The sequence below is a fragment of the Trichomycterus rosablanca genome, chromosome 16, assembly GCF_030014385.1.
Source record: "Trichomycterus rosablanca isolate fTriRos1 chromosome 16, fTriRos1.hap1, whole genome shotgun sequence".
NCBI classification, from domain to species: Eukaryota; Metazoa; Chordata; class Actinopteri; order Siluriformes; family Trichomycteridae; genus Trichomycterus; species Trichomycterus rosablanca.
Window position 1 is genome coordinate 30,720,925 of NC_086003.1, and position 14,758 is coordinate 30,735,682.

The following is a 14,758-nucleotide window of genomic DNA, read 5'->3' on the forward strand; positions in this document are numbered from 1 at the left end:
ATATTAAATTATATAACAGCTTTTATTAGATTTTCTCATTCCTCTATTTAGGGGAATAGTTACACACTTATATTATTACTATGTTTCACTACAATGAATGTCAGAATGTCTGTAATTACTGTTCTGTGGATAAGTAAAGCAATTCAAATTTCATTCATAAAACAATATTGCAGATCATTCAGGTGCATTTGTCAGATGAGTGCTGGTTTCTCAGGTTGTGGAGTCATAAACACCGAGCTAAATAAAAGTAAAATAAAAATAATAAATAAAAAACAACAATAATAATGGTAATAGAAAATAGAAAAAGAAAAACAGTATAACAATATAAGAAAAAAATCACTGTGGCAATAATAAAAACAAAAGTGTGTGTGTGTGTGTTTGACATGGTCACCCACTGTCCCTCACCTGGTGGTATGTGTGTATGTATGTGTGTGTATAGTGCTTCTAGTGTGCAGCTCTGTGTGTGTGTGTGTGTGTGTGTGTGTGTTTGTGTGTGTGTGTGTCTCTCTCTCTCCCTCTCTAACACACACACACACACACTTTATATATGTTTACACCTGGTACTGATGTAAGTTATGTCTTGTAGGCCTTTCCCAGTTTATTACACAAAGATAAAATATGTAGATGTAAAGATCAGATGTAGCGTCTACATTAAACCTTGAACAATCATTTAATTAAAACAAAACAAAACAGTCTCATGTTTCTGAAATCAACAATAAAATTGACAGGCTTTTACAATTTCAGATAGATTAGATATATTTAAGTTTGTTTTTTATTTATTTTGGTGCAACAAATCTTTATAATCTTGTGGAATTGAAGTGGCACCACAGAGTCAGAGCAACGAGCTCAATGTGTCCACAGAAACCACATTTCCCAGAATTCCCTTGTGCTGGTGTAGTACTCACGCCTGACTGCGCAGTCGCGTAAACAGTGGTGCAGTTGGCGCATGCGCGGTGCGTGTGTGGTGTGTTTATGCGCTGTAATGGCGGCCGACGGGCAGTGATGAGCTAGCGGAATTATTCAGAGTGATTAAACCAGTACAGAACCATTATTACCATTCATTTACTTTATTCACCCATTCATCCAGACCGAGAACTACATCAGGAAAAGAGCAGAATGCAGATCACACTGAAAACCCTGCAGCAGCACACCTTTAAAATCCACATCGACCCGGAGGAGACGGTCAGACATGAGTTCTATGCTAAGCTAACTAGCTAACACTGTAGTTTTTAATTTTGTCTGTTTTCAGCCTTAATGCGGATTTAAATCACCGATCTGTACATTTTATGTTTATTAGTAATTTACTTATGAATGATTGTGGGTGGATTGCGGAGTGTGTGTTAGTTTTGATGCGATTGAAAAGTTTACAGGGTTAGCATCGAAGCTAAGCTAACGTTAGCAGTTACCTCAGAATTACCCACGCTAGCATTACAGCTAACTAAAGTTCTCTCAGATTAAAGTTGCTAAATCTGCTCTCACTGGCCACCTGTCATATAAATATCATTTTATTGTAGAATTAAACCTCCCGAGTTTGACTGTAATTCTGTTTAAACCTTCTAGCTGTTCAGTAAACTCGATGCTAATTGCTAACGGCTGTGGAAACTTGGAAGGCATTCCGTCAGTTTTATAGCATTAGTCATCTGAGTAACGAGAACAAGAAGAATAAAATAAAATGATTACATTGTCATTTAGAATAAAACATTAAAATCAAAACAGTGACTTAATTAAATTTTAGTTTTGAATTGAGGACTGTTGGTTTATGATATGCTAACACTAGCTCGGATGATTAGCGCTGCTGAATCACTACAAACAGTTTAATAAATAATAAATACATTAAAATAATAATTTCAAACATCAGATGTTTTCTAGTAACAGTTTAAATTCAAACTAAGATTCAAATTATACGTTTAATTCTTATAACTAAACCAACACACTGGTTCTTAAGTTCATGGAACAGTGGTCCTTTCACCAAGGGTCATAAAACCCCAGTCACTGCACACTAGAAGGACTGGAGGGTGAGATGTCATACAGAAACCACAGAATGAACAGATTTTGTGTCACTGTCCACAGTCAAGCAAGCTTAAAGGACAGGAACATTCCTGTATGATTGTAGTTTTGTGATGGTGAGAGCATTACTGTTCATCTGTCTCACTCTCACACTGTCTCTCTCTCTCTCTCCACCCTCTCTGTCTCACATATTCTATCTCAGAAGTGGAGGTGATAGTCTGCGGCTCTCCTCGGTCAGTGTGGGGTTCTGCAGCAGTGTAGAAAATGTGCTGGCTCAGAAATCTATAGACACACACGAGGAGTTTGTGGTTTTATCTTCCTGATAGAACCAGACGAGAACTGTCACCGGTTTTTCTGGCACAGATTTTACTGCACTTCCACAAACGAGGAACTGTAAAGCTTGCTTGACTGTGGACACAGGCACATGTTCCAGCATATTCTAATTCAGGACAGAGCTGTAGCTGGAGGGTTAATGTAGTCAGTGGGGTGAATTGTGCGCACTACAGGGTGTAGAAGGCTTTAGTGTAGTACACAGTAGGAATCATGAAATACATTAATAATCAGTTCATAAATAATGAAATATATTACCGTTCATTTATTCACTCAGTCTGGAGATTCAACAGGAGATTTTACTGATCTGCTGATTTAGCTCTACTTGAAACAGATAATAATGACAGTAATGGTTACAACAATATTATTAGTGATAACATTAATGATAATATTTATAATAATGATGATTCTGTTAGTAACAATCTTAACAATAATAGTAGTACTATTGCTAATATTAATAATAACAATAATAATTATACTAATGATTCTAATAGTAACAATAATATTACAATCCACAAAGTTACATCAGTTCATCTGGACACAGCTTGGTGTGGAGATACGATCCTTCACTTATCTGAGTGACTTCTTCCCTTCTAATAATATTAATATTTTATTTTACTACTATTTGTAATAATCATAGGAATAATATTAATAAAATAATATGAATATTGATCTAACAATGTAATAAGTGTGTGTAGTGTGTAGTGGTACCACTCTGATGTACGTGTGTGTGTGTGTGTGTGTGTGTACAGGTGAAAGCATTAAAGGAGAAGATAGAGAGTGAGAAGGGGAAGGACAGTTTCCCTGTAGCTGGACAGAAGCTCATCTATGCAGGTCAGAAACCTTCTCATCTTCTGCTCTGAGGCCAAGTCACACCCACCCACCCTTCCAATCTGCTCTTTCCATTTCACTGTTGTGTTCCGGTCGAGGAGAGCTGCAGACTAGCACATGACCCCTCCCATACCTCAGGATCACACGATGATGTTCCTCACATCTACACACATAACAGCTTCATAATCCTCACACACACACACACACACTCACACTCTCTCTCTCCTGCAGGAAAAATCTTAAACGATGACACCGCGCTCAAGGAGTACAAGATCGACGAGAAGAACTTTGTGGTTGTCATGGTAGCAAAGGTAAAATTACACTCATGCTCATTACCACTTACATTTTATTTTTAAATGTTCCTGTTTTTCCTCTCGTTCCCAGTTTGTGTTCCAGTTTCTCTTCATTCATGGATTAAAACCAGTGTAGATAATCACTGAACCTTATTTTCTCTGTGGCTGAAACACCGGCTGTAGTTACTGAATCATTTAGAGTGCAGTGTGTGTGTAACGTTTATGTCGTCCTCAGTCATTCAGGTTCTATTCAAGCCACTGTTCCACCCTCCAGTATCACCCAAACACACAGAACCCCAAACACACAGAACCCCAAACACACAGAACCCCAAACACACAGAACCCCAAACACACAGAACCCCAAATACACAGAACCCCAAACACACAGAACCCCAAACACACAGAACCCCAAACACACAGAACCCCAAACACACAGAACCCCAAACACACAGAACCCCAAACACACAGAACCCCAAATACACAGAACCCCAAACACACAGAACCCCAAATACACAGAACCCCAAACACACAGAACCCCAAACACACAGAACCCCAAACACACAGAACCCCAAATACACAGAACCCCAAACACACAGAACCCCAAACACACAGAACCCCAAACACACAGAACCCCAAATACACAGAACCCCAAACACACAGAACCCCAAATACACAGAACCCCAAACACACAGAACCCCAAACACACAGAACCCCAAACACACAGAACCCCAAATACACAGAACCCCAAACACACAGAACCCCAAACACACAGAACCCCAAACACACAGAACCCCAAACACACAGAACCCCAAATACACAGAACCCCAAACACACAGAACCCCAAATACACAGAACCCCAAACACACAGAACCCCAAACACACAGAACCCCAAATACACAGAACCCCAAACACACAGAACCCCAAACACACAGAACCCCAAACACACAGAACCCCAAACACACAGAACCCCAAACACACAGAACCCCAAATACACAGAACCCCAAACACACAGAACCCCAAACACACAGAACCCCAAACACACAGAACCCTGAACACTTTTTCATTTAATAAATAATTTTTTCCTCAGCTGCGTCTCCCAGATCTGATTGGCTGTGTCTGAGTGAGGAGTGGTTGATCAGGTTCCTCATTGCTGCTGTACTGGTGACCTTTGCTGGCTGTGAGAGAGACGGAGGATTCATGACCGTGCACGACTTTCTGTTCACAATAACGCTCTCTGTCAGACTCCATCTCTAGCAGGGGAAAAGAAGTGGCTGTGGACTGCTCGAGTATCAGAGGGGTCACATGATAGTCTGAGGCTCTCTTCGAGCAGAGGGGGGTCTGAGTGGGTACAACTAGATTAGGAGGAAAAAGATCTTTTAAAATGCTTTGATGAGTTTGATAAGTTGGTGTTGAGAAACTACAATGTTTTTTTTTTTTTTGACTGATTGGGCTAAATTCCCCACACACACACTCCAAATTCTCCAAACCTCTGCACAGGAGGAAACAACCCTAGATCTTCTACAGATCTCTACAGAGTGCTACAGTTATTCATCTTCAGTCAGGATGTGTGTGTGTGGCTCAGTCGAAGTTGAGGCCTGGCTAGTATTAATAATAAATAACTGCTGCCGAACAGAACTACAGACATTTTAAGCCCACTGTGGGTTAAATGCTCAGTTTAGATGTAATGAAGCATGTGTGGATTATTTTGGACCAGTTAGTGGGTCTCAACATTCAAAACGCTTGAATGTTTTCCAGCCTAAAGCCGCTCCTGCAGCCACTCAGTCATCGACCCCCGCGGCATCATCCAGCAGTTCCACCTCCAGCACTACAACTCCCACAATTCCTCCTGCTTCTGCTGCTGCGGCCGCCACGGGAGAGACCCCCGCCGAGAGCGCCGCCAAAGAGGAGAAACCAGCAGAGGAGAAACCACCGTCTTCTACACCTGCCAGGTAAAGAGAAGTGGTGCAGTGATGCTGTTCTTCGTCTCATCTATAGCTTCAGTATGTAGTGAGTGCTGGACTGGGCCGCGTCTGTAGCGCCACTGAGATTTTTAATTCATGTAGTGATTGTGGATATTTCATTTATTTATTTATTTATTATTTGTAGTGATGTCTTTTATCCTATGACACTAAGATTTGTACACAAATGTAAAGTGCGTTACAAATGAAATGTAAAATTATTATTATTATTATTATTATTTGAACTAAAACACTCCGGTTACTGCTGGTTCTCTTCACTGTTAGTGTTGTTTACTGAATCAGCTACTGGACTAGTGATCAGAAGGTCACTGGTTCAGTTCCCACTACTGCATTCAGTCACAGATAGTCACTTTGAATAAAAGCATCTGCTAAATGGTGTGAATGTGAATGATGACTGATGATGTCACTTCCTGTCTCCTGCAGCTCTGGTGGACTGACGAATGTGAACATATTTGAGGAGGCGACGTCGGCTCTGGGTAAGATGAGACGTGTCACTGCGTCATAGCTCAGTACCTTCACTCGTTCATTCATCTGATCTCTGTTAAAGAGATCACTAACACACTAATGTTTCTGTGTGTGTGTGTGTCTGTGTGTGTGTGTACCTCTGTGTGTGTGTACCTCTGTGTGTGTGTCTCTGTGTGTGTGTCTCTGTGTGTGTGTCTCTGCGTGTGTGTATCTGTGTGTGTGTATCTGTGTGTGTACCTCTGTGTGTGTGTGTACATCTGCGTGTGTGTATCTCTGCGTGTGTGTATCTGTGTGTGTGTGTGTGTGTGTGTGTGTGTGTGTCTCTGTGTGTACCTCTCTGTGTGTATCTCTGCGTGTGTGTATCTGTGTGTGTGTGTACGTACCTCTGTGTGTGTGTGTGTGTGTGTGTACATCTGCGTGTGTGTATCTGTGTGTGTGTGTGTGTCTCTGTGTGTACCTCTCTGTGTGTATCTCTGCGTGTGTGTATCTCTGTGTGTGTGCATCTGTGTGTGTGTGTGTGTGCATCTGTGTGTGTGTGTGTGTATCTGTGTGTGTGTGTGTGTGTGTGTATCTGTGTGTGTGTGTGTGTGTGTATCTGTGTGTGTGTGTGTGTGTGTATCTGTGTGTGTGTGTGTGTGTGTATCTGTGTGTGTGTGTGTGTGTGTATCTGTGTGTGTGTGTGTGTGTATGTGTGTGTGTGTGTGTATCTGTGTGTGTGTGTGTGTGTGTGTGTATCTGTGTGTGTATCTGTGTGTGTGTGTGTGTATCTGTGTGTGTGTGTGTGTGTGTGTGTGTGTGTGTATCTGTGTGTGTGTGTGTATGTATCTGTGTGTGTGTGTGTGTGTGTGTGTGTGTGTGTATGTATCTGTGTGTGTGTGTGTGTGTGTGTGTGTATCTGTGTGTGTGTGTGTGTGTGTGTGTGTGTGTGTGTGTGTGTGTGTGTGTGTATCTGTGTGTGTGTATGTATCTGTGTGTGTGTGTGTGTGTGTGTGTGTGTGTGTGTGTATCTGTGTGTGTGTGTGTGTGTGTGTGTGTGTGTGTGTGTGTGTGTGTGTGTATCTGTGTGTGTGTGTGTGTGTGTGTGTGCAGTGACGGGACAGTCCTATGAGAACATGGTAACTGAGATCATGTTGATGGGCTATGAGCGGGAGCAGGTGGTGGCAGCGCTGCGTGCCAGCTTCAACAACCCTGACCGAGCCGTGGAGTACTTGCTCACGGTGAGTGTGTGTGTGTGTGTGGACACAGATGATGATTGGGGATGCAGTGTGTGTGTGTGTTTGACCCCAGTGTGAATCTAACACTACTGTGTGTGTGTGTGTGTGTGTGTGTGTGTGTGTGTGTGTGTGTGTAGGGAATCCCAGCTGAGAGTGAGGGGAATGTAGGAGGATCTGAACCCGCCGCTCCAGGAGGGGGCGCTCCTGCTGCACCCAGCGACCTCTCGTCTCTCTCCAGCTCCGGCATTACACAGCCCAGCGGTGGATCAGCAGGTACACACACACACACACACACACACACACACACACACACACACACACTCGTCTGCTGCTCTCTGGTGAGGCGCCGCTTCATCTCCTCTGTATGAATCAGAAGAAAAAAACATTAAAAATGTTATACACACACACACACACACACACACACACACATATATATATTCTAATGTGTGTGTGTATAAATACTAATGTGTGTGTGTGTGTGTATAAATACTAATGTGTGTGTGTGTGTGTGTGTGTGTGTGTAGGTGGTGGGAATCCTCTGGAGTTCCTGAGGAACCAGCCTCAGTTCCTGCAGATGAGGCAGATCATCCAGCAGAACCCCTCACTGCTCCCTGCACTGCTGCAGCAGATCGGCCGAGAGAACCCTCAGCTACTGCAGGTACCCAGCATGCACCCTGATTACAGACTAGCTCTTAGCTTCTGTAGCCACGTCACACCCTATCACGTCTCTCATCTGCTGCTCGGGGGTGCTGGGATTTACAAAAGTTTGTGAACCCCTAAAAGATTTAAATATCATATAACACACATCACACGGCCTGTAATAAATCTATAAACATAAATAAACATCTGCACTGTTATCACACTCAACACTTCACATCTGTGTAGAAAATACCGTTCAGTCCATAAACTGCAGGTGTCCACATACTTCTGATCCTAAATCTACTTTAGATTCAACTCAGATTGAATTATATAAAGCTAGAAGAGCCTCTGTTCTTTAGTTCTCTTCTATTTAGTTCTGTTTGGTTCTCCTGTTTAGTTCTGTTTGGTTCTGTTCTGTTCTGTTTGGTTCTGTTCTGTTCTGTTTGGTTCTGTTTAGTTCTGTTCTGTTCTGTTCTGTTTGGTTCTGTTCTGTTCTGTTTGGTTCTGTTTAGTTCTGTTTGGTTCTGTTTGGTTCTGCAGGGTGAATGATTATCTGTTTGAGTTCTGTTCAGTTCTGTTTGGTTCTGTTCTGTTTGGTTCTGTTCTGTTTGGTTCTGTTCGGTTCTGCAGGGTGAATGATTATCTGTTTGAGTTCTGTTCTGTTCTGTTTGGTTCTGTTCAGTTCTGTTTGGTTCTGTTTGGTTCTGCAGGGTGAATGATTATCTGTTTGAGTTCTGTTCTGTTCAGTTCTGTTCAGTTCTGTTTGGTTCTGCAGGGTGAATGATTATCTGTTTGAGTTCTGTTGAGTTCTGTTTGGTTCTGTTCGGTTCTGCAGGGTGAATGATTATCTGTTTGAGTTCTGTTCTGTTCTGTTTGGTTCTGTTCAGTTCTGTTTGGTTCTGTTTGGTTCTGCAGGGTGAATGATTATCTGTTTGAGTTCTGTTCTGTTCAGTTCTGTTCAGTTCTGTTTGGTTCTGCAGGGTGAATGATTATCTGTTTGAGTTCTGTTGAGTTCTGTTTGGTTCTGTTTGGTTCTGCAGGGTGAATGATTATCTGTTTGAGTTCTGTTCTGTTCAGTTCTGTTCTGTTTGGTTCTGTTCAGTTCTGTTTGGTTCTGCAGGGTGAATGATTATCTGTTTGGTTCTGTTGAGTTCTGTTTGGTTCTGCAGGGTGAATGATTATCTGTTTGAGTTCTGTTGAGTTCTGTTTGGTTCTGCAGGGTGAATGATTATCTGTTTGAGTTCTGTTGAGTTCTGTTGAGTTCTGTTTGGTTCTGCAGGGTGAATGATTATCTGTTTGAGTTCTGTTGAGTTCTGTTCAGTTCTGTTTGGTTCTGCAGGGTGAATGATTATCTGTTTGGTTCTGTTGAGTTCTGTTTGGTTCTGCAGGGTGAATGATTATCTGTTTGAGTTCTGTTGAGTTCTGTTCAGTTCTGTTTGGTTCTGCAGGGTGAATGATTATCTGTTTGGTTCTGTTGAGTTCTGTTTGGTTCTGCAGGGTGAATGATTATCTGTGAGTTCTGTTGAGTTCTGTTGAGTTCTGTTTGGTTCTGCAGGGTGAATGATTATCTGTGGTTCTGTTGAGTTCTGTTTGGTTCTGCAGGGTGAATGATTATCTGTTTGAGTTCTGTTCTGTTCAGTTCTGTTCAGTTCTGTTTGGTTCTGTTTGGTTCTGCAGGGTGAATGATTATCTGTTTGAGTTCTGTTCTGTTCAGTTCTGTTTGGTTCTGCAGGGTGAATGATTATCTGTTTGAGTTCTGTTGAGTTCTGTTTGGTTCTGTTTGGTTCTGCAGGGTGAATGATTATCTGTTTGAGTTCTGTTCTGTTCAGTTCTGTTCTGTTTGGTTCTGTTCAGTTCTGTTTGGTTCTGCAGGGTGAATGATTATCTGTTTGGTTCTGTTGAGTTCTGTTTGGTTCTGCAGGGTGAATGATTATCTGTTTGAGTTCTGTTGAGTTCTGTTTGGTTCTGCAGGGTGAATGATTATCTGTTTGAGTTCTGTTGAGTTCTGTTGAGTTCTGTTTGGTTCTGCAGGGTGAATGATTATCTGTTTGAGTTCTGTTGAGTTCTGTTCAGTTCTGTTTGGTTCTGCAGGGTGAATGATTATCTGTTTGGTTCTGTTGAGTTCTGTTTGGTTCTGCAGGGTGAATGATTATCTGTTTGAGTTCTGTTGAGTTCTGTTCAGTTCTGTTTGGTTCTGCAGGGTGAATGATTATCTGTTTGGTTCTGTTGAGTTCTGTTTGGTTCTGCAGGGTGAATGATTATCTGTGAGTTCTGTTGAGTTCTGTTGAGTTCTGTTTGGTTCTGCAGGGTGAATGATTATCTGTGGTTCTGTTGAGTTCTGTTTGGTTCTGCAGGGTGAATGATTATCTGTTTGGTTCTGTTTGGTTCTGTTTGGTTCTGCAGGGTGAATGATTATCTGTTTGAGTTCTGTTTGGTTCTGCAGGGTGAATGATTATCTGTTTGGTTCTGTTGAGTTCTGTTTGGTTCTGCAGGGTGAATGATTATCTGTTTGAGTTCTGTTGAGTTCTGTTTGGTTCTGCAGGGTGAATGATTATCTGTTTGAGTTCTGTTGAGTTCTGTTCAGTTCTGTTTGGTTCTGCAGGGTGAATGATTATCTGTTTGGTTCTGTTGAGTTCTGTTTGGTTCTGCAGGGTGAATGATTATCTGTTTGGTTCTGTTGAGTTCTGTTTGGTTCTGCAGGGTGAATGATTATCTGTTTGAGTTCTGTTGAGTTCTGTTTGGTTCTGCAGGGTGAATGATTATCTGTTTGAGTTCTGTTCGGTTCTGTTTGGTTCTGCAGGGTGAATGATTATCTGTTTGAGTTCTGTTGAGTTCTGTTCAGTTCTGTTTGGTTCTGCAGGGTGAATGATTATCTGTTTGAGTTCTGTTGAGTTCTGTTCAGTTCTGTTTGGTTCTGCAGGGTGAATGATTATCTGTTTGAGTTCTGTTGAGTTCTGTTCAGTTCTGTTTGGTTCTGCAGGGTGAATGATTATCTGTTTGAGTTCTGTTGAGTTCTGTTGAGTTCTGTTTGGTTCTGCAGGGTGAATGATTATCTGTTTGAGTTCTGTTGAGTTCTGTTCAGTTCTGTTTGGTTCTGCAGGGTGAATGATTATCTGTTTGGTTCTGTTGAGTTCTGTTTGGTTCTGCAGGGTGAATGATTATCTGTTTGAGTTCTGTTGAGTTCTGTTCAGTTCTGTTTGGTTCTGCAGGGTGAATGATTATCTGTTTGGTTCTGTTGAGTTCTGTTTGGTTCTGCAGGGTGAATGATTATCTGTGAGTTCTGTTGAGTTCTGTTGAGTTCTGTTTGGTTCTGCAGGGTGAATGATTATCTGTTTGGTTCTGTTGAGTTCTGTTTGGTTCTGCAGGGTGAATGATTATCTGTTTGGTTCTGTTTGATTCTGTTTGGTTCTGCAGGGTGAATGATTATCTGTTTGAGTTCTGTTTGGTTCTGCAGGGTGAATGATTATCTGTTTGGTTCTGTTGAGTTCTGTTTGGTTCTGCAGGGTGAATGATTATCTGTTTGAGTTCTGTTGAGTTCTGTTTGGTTCTGCAGGGTGAATGATTATCTGTTTGAGTTCTGTTGAGTTCTGTTTGGTTCTGTTTGGTTCTGCAGGGTGAATGATTATCTGTTTGAGTTCTGTTCTGTTCAGTTCTGTTCTGTTTGGTTCTGTTCAGTTCTGTTTGGTTCTGCAGGGTGAATGATTATCTGTTTGGTTCTGTTGAGTTCTGTTTGGTTCTGCAGGGTGAATGATTATCTGTTTGAGTTCTGTTGAGTTCTGTTTGGTTCTGCAGGGTGAATGATTATCTGTTTGAGTTCTGTTGAGTTCTGTTGAGTTCTGTTTGGTTCTGCAGGGTGAATGATTATCTGTTTGAGTTCTGTTGAGTTCTGTTCAGTTCTGTTTGGTTCTGCAGGGTGAATGATTATCTGTTTGGTTCTGTTGAGTTCTGTTTGGTTCTGCAGGGTGAATGATTATCTGTTTGAGTTCTGTTGAGTTCTGTTCAGTTCTGTTTGGTTCTGCAGGGTGAATGATTATCTGTTTGGTTCTGTTGAGTTCTGTTTGGTTCTGCAGGGTGAATGATTATCTGTGAGTTCTGTTGAGTTCTGTTGAGTTCTGTTTGGTTCTGCAGGGTGAATGATTATCTGTGGTTCTGTTGAGTTCTGTTTGGTTCTGCAGGGTGAATGATTATCTGTTTGGTTCTGTTTGGTTCTGTTTGGTTCTGCAGGGTGAATGATTATCTGTTTGAGTTCTGTTTGGTTCTGCAGGGTGAATGATTATCTGTTTGGTTCTGTTGAGTTCTGTTTGGTTCTGCAGGGTGAATGATTATCTGTTTGAGTTCTGTTGAGTTCTGTTTGGTTCTGCAGGGTGAATGATTATCTGTTTGAGTTCTGTTGAGTTCTGTTCAGTTCTGTTTGGTTCTGCAGGGTGAATGATTATCTGTTTGGTTCTGTTGAGTTCTGTTTGGTTCTGCAGGGTGAATGATTATCTGTTTGGTTCTGTTGAGTTCTGTTTGGTTCTGCAGGGTGAATGATTATCTGTTTGAGTTCTGTTGAGTTCTGTTTGGTTCTGCAGGGTGAATGATTATCTGTTTGAGTTCTGTTCGGTTCTGTTTGGTTCTGCAGGGTGAATGATTATCTGTTTGAGTTCTGTTGAGTTCTGTTCAGTTCTGTTTGGTTCTGCAGGGTGAATGATTATCTGTTTGAGTTCTGTTGAGTTCTGTTCAGTTCTGTTTGGTTCTGCAGGGTGAATGATTATCTGTTTGAGTTCTGTTGAGTTCTGTTCAGTTCTGTTTGGTTCTGCAGGGTGAATGATTATCTGTTTGAGTTCTGTTGAGTTCTGTTGAGTTCTGTTTGGTTCTGCAGGGTGAATGATTATCTGTTTGAGTTCTGTTGAGTTCTGTTCAGTTCTGTTTGGTTCTGCAGGGTGAATGATTATCTGTTTGGTTCTGTTGAGTTCTGTTTGGTTCTGCAGGGTGAATGATTATCTGTTTGAGTTCTGTTGAGTTCTGTTCAGTTCTGTTTGGTTCTGCAGGGTGAATGATTATCTGTTTGGTTCTGTTGAGTTCTGTTTGGTTCTGCAGGGTGAATGATTATCTGTGAGTTCTGTTGAGTTCTGTTGAGTTCTGTTTGGTTCTGCAGGGTGAATGATTATCTGTTTGGTTCTGTTGAGTTCTGTTTGGTTCTGCAGGGTGAATGATTATCTGTTTGGTTCTGTTTGATTCTGTTTGGTTCTGCAGGGTGAATGATTATCTGTTTGAGTTCTGTTTGGTTCTGCAGGGTGAATGATTATCTGTTTGGTTCTGTTGAGTTCTGTTTGGTTCTGCAGGGTGAATGATTATCTGTTTGAGTTCTGTTGAGTTCTGTTTGGTTCTGCAGGGTGAATGATTATCTGTTTGAGTTCTGTTGAGTTCTGTTCAGTTCTGTTTGGTTCTGCAGGGTGAATGATTATCTGTTTGGTTCTGTTGAGTTCTGTTTGGTTCTGCAGGGTGAATGATTATCTGTTTGGTTCTGTTGAGTTCTGTTTGGTTCTGCAGGGTGAATGATTATCTGTTTGAGTTCTGTTGAGTTCTGTTTGGTTCTGCAGGGTGAATGATTATCTGTTTGAGTTCTGTTCGGTTCTGTTTGGTTCTGCAGGGTGAATGATTATCTGTTTGAGTTCTGTTGAGTTCTGTTCAGTTCTGTTTGGTTCTGCAGGGTGAATGATTATCTGTTTGAGTTCTGTTGAGTTCTGTTCAGTTCTGTTTGGTTCTGCAGGGTGAATGATTATCTGTTTGAGTTCTGTTGAGTTCTGTTCAGTTCTGTTTGGTTCTGCAGGGTGAATGATTATCTGTTTGAGTTCTGTTGAGTTCTGTTCAGTTCTGTTTGGTTCTGCAGGGTGAATGATTATCTGTTTGAGTTCTGTTGAGTTCTGTTCAGTTCTGTTTGGTTCTGCAGGGTGAATGATTATCTGTTTGAGTTCTGTTGAGTTCTGTTTGGTTCTGCAGGGTGAATGATTATCTGTTTGAGTTCTGTTGAGTTCTGTTCAGTTCTGTTTGGTTCTGCAGGGTGAATGATTATCTGTTTGAGTTCTGTTGAGTTCTGTTGAGTTCTGTTTGGTTCTGCAGGGTGAATGATTATCTGTTTGAGTTCTGTTGAGTTCTGTTCAGTTCTGTTTGGTTCTGCAGGGTGAATGATTATCTGTTTGGTTCTGTTGAGTTCTGTTTGGTTCTGCAGGGTGAATGATTATCTGTTTGAGTTCTGTTGAGTTCTGTTCAGTTCTGTTTGGTTCTGCAGGGTGAATGATTATCTGTTTGGTTCTGTTGAGTTCTGTTTGGTTCTGCAGGGTGAATGATTATCTGTGAGTTCTGTTGAGTTCTGTTGAGTTCTGTTTGGTTCTGCAGGGTGAATGATTATCTGTTTGGTTCTGTTGAGTTCTGTTTGGTTCTGCAGGGTGAATGATTATCTGTTTGGTTCTGTTTGGTTCTGTTTGGTTCTGCAGGGTGAATGATTATCTGTTTGAGTTCTGTTTGGTTCTGCAGGGTGAATGATTATCTGTTTGGTTCTGTTGAGTTCTGTTTGGTTCTGCAGGGTGAATGATTATCTGTTTGAGTTCTGTTGAGTTCTGTTTGGTTCTGCAGGGTGAATGATTATCTGTTTGAGTTCTGTTGAGTTCTGTTCAGTTCTGTTTGGTTCTGCAGGGTGAATGATTATCTGTTTGGTTCTGTTGAGTTCTGTTTGGTTCTGCAGGGTGAATGATTATCTGTTTGGTTCTGTTGAGTTCTGTTTGGTTCTGCAGGGTGAATGATTATCTGTTTGAGTTCTGTTGAGTTCTGTTTGGTTCTGCAGGGTGAATGATTATCTGTTTGAGTTCTGTTCGGTTCTGTTTGGTTCTGCAGGGTGAATGATTATCTGTTTGAGTTCTGTTGAGTTCTGTTCAGTTCTGTTTGGTTCTGCAGGGTGAATGATTATCTGTTTGAGTTCTGTTGAGTTCTGTTCAGTTCTGTTTGGTTCTGCAGGGTGAAT

At 41.5% G+C, this 14,758-nt stretch overlaps 1 protein-coding gene across 1 annotated transcript in view; it reads left to right on the top strand.

The window, feature by feature from the left end:
• The first annotated feature begins 964 nt into the window (after positions 1–964).
• Positions 965–14,758, top strand: part of rad23b (RAD23 homolog B, nucleotide excision repair protein) — a 28,511-nt gene continuing 14,717 nt past the window's right edge. Inside the window, exons 1-8 of the mRNA XM_063010984.1 lie at positions 965–1,182; positions 3,090–3,171; positions 3,400–3,479; positions 5,217–5,410; positions 5,864–5,916; positions 6,995–7,122; positions 7,257–7,392; positions 7,644–7,777. Of these exons, the coding sequence (XP_062867054.1) occupies positions 1,117–1,182; positions 3,090–3,171; positions 3,400–3,479; positions 5,217–5,410; positions 5,864–5,916; positions 6,995–7,122; positions 7,257–7,392; positions 7,644–7,777 (873 nt within the window). The 5' untranslated portion in view covers positions 965–1,116. The remainder of the gene's footprint in view (positions 1,183–3,089; positions 3,172–3,399; positions 3,480–5,216; positions 5,411–5,863; positions 5,917–6,994; positions 7,123–7,256; positions 7,393–7,643; positions 7,778–14,758) is intronic.